This window comes from Ursus maritimus, unplaced genomic scaffold, assembly GCF_017311325.1.
Source record: "Ursus maritimus isolate PB19 unplaced genomic scaffold, ASM1731132v1 scaffold_2, whole genome shotgun sequence".
In the NCBI taxonomy this organism is placed as follows: Eukaryota; Metazoa; Chordata; class Mammalia; order Carnivora; family Ursidae; genus Ursus; species Ursus maritimus.
Genome location: NW_024424452.1, coordinates 68,562,593 through 68,576,408, shown reverse-complemented (window position 1 = coordinate 68,576,408; position 13,816 = coordinate 68,562,593). Strand labels below are relative to the sequence as shown.

Genomic DNA, 13,816 nt, shown 5'->3' with positions numbered 1-13,816 from the left:
TCTTACAAACTACTAACAAAACAACATGGCACATGAAAGCTCTAGTATGAAAGATTTATTTGAGGGAGAAGCATTTAATGAATAGAACTCATTCAGTCTGAAGTTAACTCTATACCCCCTTCCTCTGCTCACTTCGCTTACCTTGTTCTGGATCTTAAAAAACTAGGAATTTGTATTTGTCCCTTCTGGGTTTCTTGAGGTTATTTGCCATTTGAACCTTGTTTTTGTAAATCTCATAATTTATAGTCTCATTCTGTAGCTAATAGGAGTTTGAGAACTCTTGCATTTATGATTTTAATGAATTCAGATTTATTGTGTCAGAACTAATCTAGAATTTTCTCCCGGAAAGGTACACCATTATTTGATGGTTCGTGTCGTTTCATCGACCCACAGACCACACAGGCTCTGCAGCAGTGCCACTTGCTCCTCAGCAACCTTAACTCCGTCTTGAACTGTTTTACCACAGAGGCCCAAGAGATCACGGAGAGAGGTATGCTCTTTGTCTTACGTGAATGAGTTTTTATTTAAGTTTTACTTCAAGAAAGAATAAACCTCCATGTCTTAGATGCGTCATTGTGCAAAGTGCCGAGAGGCCTTTTTTACTGTTTTTTTTTTTTTTTTTTTTTGAAGATTTTATTTATTTATTTGACAGAGATAGAGACAGCCAGCGAGAGAGGGAACACAAGCAGGGGGGAGTGGGAGAGGAAGAAGCAGGCTCATAGCAGAGGAGCCTGATGTGGGACTCGACCCCGGAACGCCGGGATCACGCCCTGAGCCGAAGGCAGACGCCCAACCGCTGTGCCACCCAGGCGCCCCTACTGTTATTTTTTAAATGGAAAGTACAGGATGTTATTTAGACGGGCCATGAGCCCATGCTTAAACAAGCTTGGGAGATTTGCGGGTTAAACTTGCTGTTAAGGTAGCGTACGTACTTCCAGTAGTTTCAGATTCTTAAATCATAATGTAAGTTTTTATTCACAGAAGTCATTGTAAATGTTTGTCTCCATTTTGCCATTTAAACAAAATAGCCAGTTTCACTTATACAGGCCCGGTTTGAACAACCTGCATTCATATATTACTGTACTAGTGTGTGTTAATGTCTACATTTGACTTCTGAAACTAGGTAAATGGAAATGTCTGTGAGGGTGGAAGCCTATTTACCTAAAATACCTACTTAGTTACTTATTGTAGCATTTTGGAGGTTATATGTAGGCTAAGTGTGTTTAAAAATACACATACGCTATTAAAAGTCACCAGACAATTGGATTTTGAGGACTGTGCAGGTGTTGAGTGTTTGCGTGTGCTTGATAAATGGAACGTTGCACAGCTGGTGTTTCATCTTCACAGGCCTCCTGGACCTGCACAAAAAGTGCCTGGTTACCCGGCTCATCTGCCAGTACACGCAGGTGGTGCTCTGGTTCTGCCATTCGGGGCTCTTACCGGAGGGCTTAGGTAAAACGTCGACTCCTCTGTACATATTAATGCAAACATTCTTCAATTGGTGTCATTTGGTGCTTCTCATTGTCAGATTTCCTTTCTTCCACCACCCCTCTCACATCTTGTTCTAGTCTTACGTTCTTTCTCACTGTGTATCTCGAGTGCCCTCCCCATGCCCGATGCACGGGTGTTCCATGCACACATATGGGGCCGAATGACGTAAAAGGAAAGAATATTTAACAAAACATGGCTTCTGAAAAGGGGTTCAACGATATCATCAGCTATAATTTAGATCCATTCAGCTGTGGGTTTTATAATCTCATTTGCTGATCTTTTTCTCCTTAAGAGTTCTTTTGATATGCCTATTAGCCAAGATCATTTGCCATCAGTTGAATTCCTATTTTCATCTGATTATGCCAATACCAAGAATTAGAGAATTTGACTTTTGCTCTGTTTGTGTAGAATGCTTCTAAGGCCTCTAACTTCCTGCATTTCCCGGGCACACATTAGATTCTGTCAAACTTCTGTTTCTGCTTACTTGCTGTTGATCCTACTCTCTTGTTGTTCTCTTTGATTTTTACTTAAATAGTGAATACTGCTTGCTTTCAAATTATCATTTGAAATGAAGGGAGTAGAATCATTTCTGGAAGAGCTTTTCCCAGAGTTCTAAGCCAGCAACCTTGTTTTTACCGACTGTCACGAGGGACTCTTGTTTTTTCATTTGTGTATCTGTTAATAAAGGGATGTGTATTTATTACTTAAATTTAGGAAGCCTGCAGACTAAACATCATGCAATTATAGTAAAATATTAATGTGGATAGCCTTAGGTATTGTTGGGATATTTTGGAAATATTACTGACTTTTTCCCCGACTCTTAAAAAACTCTAGATGATCCTGTGCAGTTGTCCAGGTTGTACTACAACTACCCTGTAATTCAGAACTACTACACCAGTCGTCGACAGAAGTGTGAGCGTCTAGCAAGGTACCTTCCAGAACCTTCCAAAACCTCTTAGAAGTTACTTTTGTAAGAAGTCCTCACTTTATCAGGACAGAATTCATCACGCAATAGAAAGATGAAATGCATGGAATTTTTAAGTAAAGTGACAGAATTTGTTACCAGCATTATTATTTTAGTTGTAACGTTTGCCTGTTTGCCTTGACCTAACGGTTACATCTTTATTCGATAATTTGAGTGTGGCTACTCAGCATTTCCTAATTAAGAGTAGTTACCACAGCCAATTTATTAGAGAAGATTCTGTCATTTAAGCATATATTTTTCGTGAGGATTCTTATTCAGAAAAAGACTAAAAGCTCCAAATCATCAAAAAACCATGAAACATACCTAACCAGTTTGGCATTTTACATTCTTTCCATTAACAGTTGCATTTCAGTCCTGTAACCACTGTTTTCTTTGTCTAATTTCCTATATTTCTCCTTTTTAAAATACATGAATGTTAGCCTCATTGGTTCCTTTGAAATAAAGAAGCAGACGTAATAGAAGAAAGAGCAGGGTTCTGCCTCTGGAATTAGATAGTCGTCTTCCTTAGGTAGGAGTGATGCTTGGGGAACGGCGTGCAGCACTGTGAGCAGTCGTTCAGGAATGTGGAAGCCAGGCGTGTTGTCAGAATCACCCAGAAACCAGTACTTCAAAGGCCGTGCTGGCTGTAATTTGGTGTGTGGCCAAGTTTGGGGTCCGGTGCTTTAGGAGAAATAATCTCGGAGACTGAGCACAGACTTCGGAGATTTATTAGGCATATTATGTTTTATTTTTATTTATTTGTTTTTTAAAGATTTTGTTAGAGGGAGAGAGGGAGGGTGCACCAGCAGAGGGAGGAGGAGAGAGAGACTCTAAAGCAGACTCCCTGCTGAGTGTGGAGCCCAACTCGGGGCTCAGTCTCACGACTCTCGGATCATGACCCAAGCCAAAATCAAGAGCTGGACGCTTACCCGACTGAGCCACCCAGGCGCCCCTGTTGGGCATATTTTAAAATTCTAGATCTTCACTCAGCTTTCTAATCCTGCTGGTCACTAAGTTGCACAGTCCATGTAAATGGAGATGGAGCGGTGGATGCGGTGCCTGACTCAGTGAAAGCTCGGGAAGGAGGAACTGCCGCCGCCCTGGTTGTTAGTAGATGAGGCAAGGGACAGTATCTGCTGACCCCTGTGTAGGCGCTCAGTGATAGGGTTTTGAAGGAATCACTGGGTCAGAAGACTCAGGCGGTGAAAGGGAAATCATAGCTCTTTGAATTTGAACTGCAGGGTGTTTATACTCTTCTGGCTGCCATGCTCTTGGGCGGTTTGCTCTGGATGGTAAAACCAAGCATAGCCTCAGGCATTCGGCGGCTGGACCGTGCTCTCCCCGGGCTTGCTGGTGACCGAGCCTGAGGCCTCTGCAGGGTTCATCTCATTCTTGTTGGTGACTGGACTTCATGGGATGCTAAATGGGGTCCTGTTCTCAACTCTCTTCTCCTTTGGTTTGTGGGGATCACTAAGAGTTTGGAATTAACACGAATAGCGAATAATCCTGAATGTCGCCCTTTTTGCAGAGGGAAGTGGAACCCCGATTGCTTGATGATTGATGAAATGGTGTCTCAGTTAGGAGACGGCGTTGAGAGGTTGTGGAAGCGGGATGAAGGAGGCACGGGAAAATACCCTCCATCTAGTCTGCACGTACGTTCTTGGCCACGCATTCCCCCGTGAAGACCCCACAGGGTTCCGGGGGCCAGGGGGACATGCTGAGTGGTATTCCCGCCCGGCACAGGCTTGGGGAAAACAGGGAGTGTGAATGAATGAACATATAAAACACACTGCATTTTTTATTCCTTTTACAGGCACTGCTTGACATATACCTACTGGACGACGTCACTGAAACCAGCAAACATGCTGTTGTATCCTTTTAAAACACTATCAAATAGTTCATGTATTACCCACATCAGAAAACCTAGCATGCCTAATCCAGTCTCAGTTGCACATTTGCAGTTTTTTTAAAGGAAGGTTAATGCAGGATCTGTTGGTTGGGTTCAGATGGTCTGTGGCAAACCTGAAACTCTGCAGAATTTTGTTTTAGGTTTTTCTAGGGCTAGGGTCCACAGCTCTCCTCAGATTCTCGTGTGTGTATAGGACATCATCAGAGTTACCAACAGCGGCTCTGAAACATTGCTGGCCAAATGGTCTGTCTGAGGTTTTTTTGTGTTTTCTTTGTTTGTTTGTTTGTCAGACAGCAAGCACAAGCAGGGGGAGGGGCAGAGGGAGAGGGCGAAGCGGACTTTGCGCTGAGCAGGAAGCCCAATGCAGGACTTGATCCCAGGACCCTGAGATCATGACCTGAGCTGAAGGCAGACGCTTAACTGACTGAGCCACCCAGGTGTCAAATGGTCTTTCTTAATGAGGTTAAGTTAGGTGTTCAATACGAATACACAATAAGTTAGTTTAATATTACCTTAGGCATCGAGTCTGAGCCCGGTGGTATTTGCAATAATATTTTTGTACTGATGTCAGTTACTTAATTTAAAAATGTGTAGTTCTGTTCGTAATTTATAAGATACGTGATGTGTTTGCTTAAGCTGTTGGATTTTGCTGCATAAATGGAATTTTGTCATAGTTCTGCCTCTTCAGTTTGCTGATGAGCTACTGAGTTCATCTCCTTTGTGGTGGTACTCACTGTTGAGAGTGAACGACTGGCTCGACCTGCGTTTAATCAAACTGCTGGACTTGGGTATCCGTTCTGGCTTTCTGAATCCTAAAACCAGTCTCTTTAAGCCTCTTTGCTGCTGTAGTCTGTTGCTACCTAATATAAGTATGTAGGAGGTTTTCTTCTTGTTATTATCCTTAATCCTCTTTCTTAAAGACCATTTATTTGTTGCTCGATATTATGTATTCCTTCCCAAACAAAGCAGATACTTGCATTGAATCATTTCCCACTGCCTTTGCCATCCCTTGGGGCCAGGTGAAACTTATTCAGGGGTTTTGGCTGATAGACCACAATGACTATGGGGTAAGTTTGTTCACTTGGAATGTAAACTCTCATAAACTGTTAGAATTTCAGAAAGAAGCATATAGCTGGATTAAATGTGATATTAAAGATATGACACAGTCTACTTTTGGAGTAATTTACCGACTTAGAGCCTTTACCAAGCGCTACCGTAGGCAGTGCGAACACAAAGATGAAACAGTTCAGGACCCCAGGTCCCGTACTGTCTAAAGAAGGAAATAAATAATACACAATTACTAATAGCGCAGACATGGCAGTTGTGAGACGTTTGGTGCGCTGCTATAGAATGCAGGGCTTGGCATTGGTGTGTGACGTCGGTGGCCGAGAGAGACCTCAGAAGAATGGAGCTTTTGATAAGGCTTTTACTTAAAATAAAACATACCATGGATTAAAGCAGATCTTTGCAAGTTATGTGTAGACTGTTGTTTGTGGCTTTAGTGTTGCCTGTCTTTTTAAAGGCTGTCTGCTTTGTCTGAGTGCAGCACGTTATATTTGCATTTAGCAGTTTTCGTGTCCTTTCTGCAGAGTGGCTTGGACCTTCTGTTTCACCCAGCTACCGTGAAACCTGTGTCGTGGCAACATTCAAAGATTATTCAAGCCTTCATGAGTCAGGGTGAGCACAGACAAGCCCTCAGATACATTCAGACAATGAAGCCAACGGTGTCCAGCGGTGATGATGTTACCCTTCACCTCACCGTTTTGCTTTCTAATAAGTAAGTACATGTTTTGAAAATATCGTCAAACTCTTGATCATATATGTTAATAAAGTAGAATTGTTGAAACAGCAATATGTAATATTTTGCTTTGGTTGCATTACATAATATTCTTAGGATTCTTCATCTGTCAACGTGAGGAAAAATGTACAAAACAAAATTATCCTAGAATAGGATGAAGAAGGAGTACCCTTGAGTAAAAGGGGGAACCAAACTGAGCTTCAAAATTGTATCTGTTGCTAATTGGCAGTGTGGACAGTCTCCCACGTGGGCAGCTGAGGCTTGAGTATGCTGACAAGAGCCAAAGATAGGGAGGATGAAGTCCCAATGTTGTAAAGTCAGGTTTCTGTCTTAAACACTTGAACCAGATTGGAGCGGGTCCTATCTTGACATTGCTTCTTTTCTTCCCTTTGCCATATTTTAATGCTCTCTAATCAGGATATATTTCCATTCATGTTATAGCAGTATATATATATTTCTGCAGTTATTTTGTCCTGTATGTGACAGCTAGGACAAGTGAAATGGCATGATTGGAAATGCAGTGGTCTGATTATTGGGTTGTCTTGTTAACCAAATTACTTAGTTGGGGATGTTGTTTGGAGCTAATACTACTTACTAGATAATAACTGTTTTATTCGACTCACTGTTTTTATTGTCAGTTCTGTTGGTTGGTCTTTTTTATATTTTTAGAAATTGGTTGCTTTACTCACCCCAGATTGTTCGTGAACCAACGCCATTTCATTGTCAGTGGTCTGAAAGTTAAGCTTTCTTTGTTCTCATATTTCTGAGAGGAGAGGGTTGAATCTCTAAATTTAAGATAGAAAAGGAGTTCTGTAGTATGGTAATGGGTTGGCTAGACAGGTAGGACACTGCCAGTGTCCTCAAAAGTCATGAATTAGGAAGTGCTTGTTGAAATAACTTGGAGTAGCCACAAGCATTTGGCTAGTTGAGTAAATCTGGAATGAACATAAGAGCAAAACAAAATTTTAAAAAGCTAGCGGTGATTAAAGGTTTACCAGATGGGTTAGGAGTCCCAGTGCTGGGTAGTCAGGCAGCACGTAGACTGTCTTCAGTTGCGTGTACGCTGCTCACTCTACTGACTTGAGGGAGGGGGCACTTGATCGCTGATGCTTACGTCGAAGAAACAGATGTTGGAACCTTGGAAAAACACCTTTGAAAGGTTGCTGGTTTTTCCTCTACGATCCTGTAGTCCTTCGATTCATTCACAACACGTTTCTCTGGTTTGCTAGATCCTCATTCCCTCTCCTTTAGCCATAGGGAACATAAAACTGTTTGCAGTAACTGGAACGTACTGTGTGCCATTTCTAGACCTGACTTGTCTTAAGTAGAGGCTCAGGTATCCAGTCTTGAGAAAAGTAGCGCCATGGAGTGTCCGGTAGAGAACACGCAGAAGCATGACCACAGGACCACCTGAAACGGTGTTTGTTGAGATGATGTGGGTTCAGACTGGTTCAGGCACTGTTCCAGACCACTGCCGTGGAGCGAGTCAGACGGGTCTTGTTTCCGAGAGCACGTGGGAGTTTCGCTTTTGTGGTATGTTTCTGGTGACTCAGGAATGTAGTTCAGCCGGTCTCTGGTCTCTGCTGCTGTATTACCGAGAGCCCCCGTGCGTTCCTTAATGCAGTGACTCACTGCCAGCACCCTCGTCTAGCCTCTTATCAGTTGAACTAGTTTTCTTATTGCTCTTCCCACCATCATGGTTTTCTACCATAGGAAGCAGGAGAGTAGTGGGAATTTGGGGGCTTCCTTATTTTTAATATTTATGTCCATGTTGGCAGTGGAGCAGGCTGTCTCAAAGTCGGAAATAGCTGTGTCTCCTGCTGGGGGGAAACGGAAAACAACATTATCGTTTGCCCTGTGCCTTCAAGTGCACTCTCCTGGTAGATTAATATTTGATAAGTCGTATATAAATCTGTTTTACTCTTACTACTATATCTGCTCACCTGGGAGTGGACATCGTACTTTAAAGTGGAAAATGTCCGTGGACTGGCGGGCAGAGAATTGGAGGTTTTTTGTTTTTTCAATAGTAGGATATTTGTATGCTTCAAAAAGGTTCAAAAGGATACGCAGTGAATTTCCAGCCTCCCCCGCGGCTTCTCAGTACCCAGTGTTGATAATTTCTGGGGTATCCTGCCTGAGAGGTTGTGCACTTGTGTAAGCCAATGTGTATATGTTTCTTCCCACCCCTACTTTAAACCCTCGCCCCCACTTTTTGAAAAGCACTTGCTAGCATTTAATGACGCTCCCTCCATGTGGCTTCAAGCTGCCAGCTCGCAGTCAGCGTCTGCTGAAGTTGCCCTTTAGGGTGACAGGCTGGAGCCTTCCCTTCCCCAAAACTTCATAGTAGTGCAGTCACAGCACGTCAGGGACAGGAGTGGCTCCGGGCTCGTTCCTGGCAGCATGTACCCTTCAACACCCCCTCCAGCACACACGTACTTTTAAAATACACACAGCACACTCTATTTCTTGCTGCAGTATGTTTTTTCCCCCAGTTTAATTTGGACTTTGTTTCATAATAGGGCAAAAAGAGCGTCCTTATTTTTGACTGTGGCAGAGTAGTTCCTTGTGATGTGTCCGTATTTACCGAACTAGCTCCCTTTAGTGAACATTTAGATGTTTTCCAGTCTGTTGCCATTTTAACCACTGCCGTGAGTAACCACACGTTTTGCACAGGTGCAGATTTAGGTTGTAAGACAGAGAATCCTAAAAGTGGGATTATTGGGTGAAAGGACATTTGCGGTTGTCACTTTGATAGATCACGGCACACTGTCCTCGTGAGAGTTAGACCACTGTACCTCCATCACGTGTGCCCTGCAGTTGGTGTTTATTCATCTGGTGGGTGAAAGTGGTAAGAGTAATAGGTTTCGTCTCATGATAATAGTAATAAGAATGTGCCTTTTTATAAAGATGCTGTTTCCTGCTTGTGACCTGCCCATTGTTTTTTTGTGTGTTACTGAGGTGATTCTTCCTAACTTGTTAGAGCTCTTTATGTGTTATGAATAATAATCCTGAGATTTTTTTCCCTCTTGTTTGCATTTGTCTTTTTACTTCATTTTAGAATGGATTTTGCTATGCTGAAAATTACGAAATCAGAATTACCAGTATTTTCGTTTGGCTTTTGTGTTTTTTGTTTTTTGTTTTTCACTTCAACATCATTATTTTTTAGTTTTCTCATGGTATCTGCTACCACTTTATGGATTTTATCATTTAGGTTTTGATTGATCTGAAATTTACTTTGGTACAAGCATTTTTAAAAGAAGATTTCAGAGTACAAAAAATAGAATAGTACGGTGAAGGTTCCATACACTGTCCTGTGTCAGATTCAACACATAGCAAGATTGTGTCATAACTACTTCATCTGTACGTTCATATGGGTTTTTTTTTTAATTTATGGTGATATATTCATTTATCCTTTTTATCTGTTTTTTTTATCTACAGAAATGTGCTCATTTTAATACTCCCATATTTTTTATGTAGGAAAAAAATTACCCTTCTAGGACCGTCAGGTTTATAACAACCATACGTACTCTCCTGCCTGTCCTGGTACCGGGTGAAGTACAAGGCAATTTTAGATTTTTAGGCAATACCCTACCCGTAAATGTGGTACTTACCTGGGTTGTTGACCTTTGTAAGTCCTGCAGGATATGTTAAAATAGTTTAGTCCAGAAGCAATAAAATGAATAGCTGGCCCTGCCTGGCCTGTCAGCAGAGGGAGCCCTTTTCTTTCCTGAGGAACTTCATATCCACAGTCTGGGTCAGTGCTGTGAGAGTTTCATTCCATGCATTTTCATGCTGAATATTAATTGGTGTGACTTTGTTCACATATTCTGTGTTTCTTATGTGTATGTTAGTTATTTATTAATAAGTCTTTATGTCGTATTTGTGACTATTTCAGTAACCACAGCTATAGCTTTCTTATGAAGATGTCCATTGAAATCAAAATTGTGTGTTAACTTAGAATTAGATAAATGATGATTTTTTTAAAGAAAATTATTTCCCTGATATTCATATGTACTTGCCATGTTTTTATTCTACCCCCCACTTCAGCCCTGAAAGTTATCAGCCCCTCCAAAAATTCTGACAATTTTGGTGTCTATCTTTCAAGACATTTTGTTATCTAATTAAGTAAATAAGTACATAAACATTTATAGGCTCCGTTTATTGGTTACGTTTTTACAATTATAGTCACTGTCGATACAGTTTGAAGCTTGTTTTTTTTTTTTAACTTAACAGTGTATCGTGAGAAACACTGCTTTGTTTGATGTCTTACTGCCCACAGAAGACAGCATCTCATGGCCCCCACATGGTGTCTGAAACTCCCCAATTTAACCTGTGTTCTCCAGTCAGATCTTGCTTACAGATCAGTCAGAATATTCTTTGAGCTCAGCCCGTTGCCGTGCCATAAGCAGCACGTTGCATCTGTAGGTCTTTGCTCACTTCCCCTTCCATTGCTCTCCTGCTGGGCGTGCTTCCATAAGGGCCCAGTCTTCTCTGCCACACCAGGCAGATTGTTGTCTGCTCCCCAGCCCACGTTCATCCGGGCTCACTCCTGTGTGCCCTCTGCTTTCCTGTCCCACACTCCGGTAACGATCCAGAGCCGCCTCACGCCACGTGTGCTCGTTGAGGTAGCAGACGTCACGATGCTGTGATGAGTGTTCAGGAAAAGCTGGGAGTACTTCGTCACACGCACAGAGTGTCCTTGAGATTCTGTAGGTGGCTCGCTCGTTTCGAACACTTCGGCAGCTTTTCTGACGCTGTTTCAGGTACATGGTGGAGGCCTGGACGTTCCTGCGGCAGCACTCGACCAGTGTGAACGTGGAGCAGCTCCTGACACACACGTACAAAGTCTGCCAGGAGACGGGCCTCATGGAGGACCTGCTGAAGCTGCCTTTCACGGACCTTGAGCAGGTACGGGCGGCCCCGCGCCCAGCCGGCAGGCATGCGGGACAGGTGAGGGGCTGATGAGCGCCTCTGCTTCTTCCTAGGACTGCCTGGTGAGATTCTTGCAGTCTAGCACCAATGTTCGGAACCACGAATTCCTTCTGGTTCACTATCTGCAGCGTGCCAATTACGTCTCCGCCCTGAGGCTCAACCAAACGCTGAAGACCAATTTTTCGGTAGAGTGAAACTTGTTTCATTATGGGGGACAAGAGAGGAAGAAGTGGTAACGTTGTTGTGCTAGAGTTCCTAGTTCAGTAACCACCGGGTTCTCCGTATCCTCTTGAGCTTGGAGAACCCTTTCCTGATGTTCTCTAGCTCGTTGGGAACAGGGCATTATTACTCACCTGATTCTTTTACATATGCCTTTGTTTTTTTTTTTAAGATTTTATTTATTTACTTGAGCATGACTGGGGAGAGGGGCAGAGGGAGGGAGAGAAGCAGGCTCCCCGCTGAGCAGGGAGCCCGATGTGGGGCTCGATCCCAGGACCTGGAATCATGACCTGAGCTGAAGGCAGACGATTCACCGACTGAGCCACCGAGGCGCCCCACATATGCCATTTTTATTTAGATAACTGCCCACAGTCCTGGCAGACTAAGCACGTCACTCAGGGGGACCGAGAGGAAGCAGTAGAGGAGCAGTGGGAGTTACGTAGTGTGGAGAGCGTGGACTTCAGGGCTCAGACGGATTCTTTTTTGTGCTCTGTGCTTGGAACACATCTCTGAGCCTTGGTTCTTCATCAGTGAAGTGACAGTATCTCTTTGTGGAGATGCGCCCAGGTGTGTCTGAGGTGACCTGTTGCCTGACCCATGTAGATGCTTGCTACATGATGACCATTGTTGTTAGTCGTGGAGAAGACTTGAGCTTGGGTGGGGGAGGGGTGGAACTTAAGGATGGTTGAGAACAGATATTGCAGGCAGGTGTGTCTAAGAGGTCCTTGGTTTGGAAGAACGGATATGTAGAGAGAAGATATTCTTAGGTATTGAGAATTGTGTTTTAAATGGTAAATACACAGACATAGTGCTTTTGAAGAGTAAATTTTTACCGATTATGGCATGTTCAATAGAATGATCGTGATCCTCGTTTGCGGGAGAGATCAGAAGTTCGAAACGCTATAGTAGAGCAATATGGGAAAGTCCTTCCCAAAATCCAGCGAAGATTAGCCGTTGAGCAAGCTAAGCCTTACCATCTGTCCACATCACCAGTTCTTCGAGAAGGTAAGATTTGGTTGAAAATGATCATAAAGTACTGGGTGAGAAAGGACATTGAGTGATTACCTCCTGAAAGTATTGTTCTCTTATATTTAGCTCACTTTTGCTTTGACTCATTACTGTGGTGCTCTTTTATTTACTGGGCCACTACTCCCCCCAGATAGAAAAGCTTTCTTGGAGGTTCTTATAGTTGATTTAGCAGTGTAGTATGGAATTAAAAAACTCGTTTTATTTCATTTGGACACTTGCGTCCAACTTTTAGAAAACATTCACAATAATTTTTTCACCACCTCCCAAAAGCCCCAAGTTGTTACATTTCTGCTGAACTAAGTATAACCTGTAACTACTTCTTATCTTGTGAGCCCTGTGTCCCAGTCACTCTTTCATATTCTTCTAGTAAAATCCTGGTGTTAGAGAGGAAATTAAACTGCATTCTTTGTTTTACAGTTTCTAGACCCCAGCCATTGTCCACTGTTACAAAGCAAGCTGCAACAGGGACTGTGTTAACAAGGTCTGCTTTCATTAGTAACGTGTTGTCTAAAATTGGAGAGATTTGGGCATGCACTGAATCTAAAGGTGGCCCCACAGCCCACAAGAGGTATGCTTTTCTTACACCTGTTATGGTCTTGCCGCTTGTTAATCTTGCCTCAATATCGAAGCAGTCATAAACCGTCCAGCCTTGGAGTTTATGAGTCTGTTACAGGAAAAACTCCTTTATGTTGACTATTTTTATTTTAAGAAGAAATTTTTTTTTTTGGTCTTTAACTTTAAAAGCATTTATTTTTCTTGTTATTTGTAAATAAGCAGAAATGTACAATGTAAAAAACGAAAATCCTCCTCTCCTACCTAATCCCACCTTCTTAAAGCATGTTTTAATTTAATACTCTTCGTAACACATACTGAAAAGTTAGGTTTTTATTTTCTTTGTAGCCCTAAAAGAGCATCGTCTCCTCTCCCACATCCGCAAGTGCCTGAGGCATTCGTTGGGACACCAATTTTAAAAGCATCACAAAAAGTTTCTAGGTAAGACTTAGTTAAATCATTTTAAAGTCACAATGTTAGACAATAATTACACTGTTATTTTAGTTATCTTTAAGTGTTACAGTATTTTAAATTCTTGAGTTTTTAATGCTTTTATTCATTTATTTATTCATTTTCTAATTTGGGGAGTAGCATAGTCATTTTAGCACCAGCTGCTGGCCTACTTAGAATTTTGGCTTAATGATTTCAGACTGCTTAGAGAAAAGAAGCAAACTTTGTTTTATTAAAAATGATGTGCAAAGTAAACTGTTTACTTGTTTCTTTTAATATCACTTCCTTATTGATTGATCCCTGAACAAAGGTTATTTTTATAATTCGTAGCTAATCTTGGTCGGCTCCTTAAAAGTTTCTCCTGTACAACAGAGCCCACTAGAATGCCTCCCGTGGCTTCAGATCAGTATTACTTGTTGTACAACTTAAACTGTGGTATTAGAAAAGTAAATAGGCAAAGTTTTGCACCTAA

General features: G+C 42.2%; 1 protein-coding gene across 2 annotated transcripts in view; it reads left to right on the top strand.

The window, feature by feature from the left end:
* The window catches only part of AHCTF1 (AT-hook containing transcription factor 1), a 65,363-nt gene that overhangs the window by 29,324 nt on the left and 22,223 nt on the right, over positions 1-13,816 (top strand). For both annotated transcript variants that reach the window (XM_008695049.2, XM_008695043.2), the window contains exons 14-25: positions 350-490; positions 1,348-1,452; positions 2,326-2,419; positions 3,984-4,107; positions 4,269-4,325; positions 5,285-5,431; positions 5,954-6,141; positions 10,926-11,070; positions 11,148-11,279; positions 12,168-12,318; positions 12,760-12,910; positions 13,243-13,335. In XM_008695049.2, the coding sequence (XP_008693271.2) occupies positions 350-490; positions 1,348-1,452; positions 2,326-2,419; positions 3,984-4,107; positions 4,269-4,325; positions 5,285-5,431; positions 5,954-6,141; positions 10,926-11,070; positions 11,148-11,279; positions 12,168-12,318; positions 12,760-12,910; positions 13,243-13,335 (1,528 nt within the window). The remainder of the gene's footprint in view (positions 1-349; positions 491-1,347; positions 1,453-2,325; positions 2,420-3,983; positions 4,108-4,268; positions 4,326-5,284; positions 5,432-5,953; positions 6,142-10,925; positions 11,071-11,147; positions 11,280-12,167; positions 12,319-12,759; positions 12,911-13,242; positions 13,336-13,816) is intronic.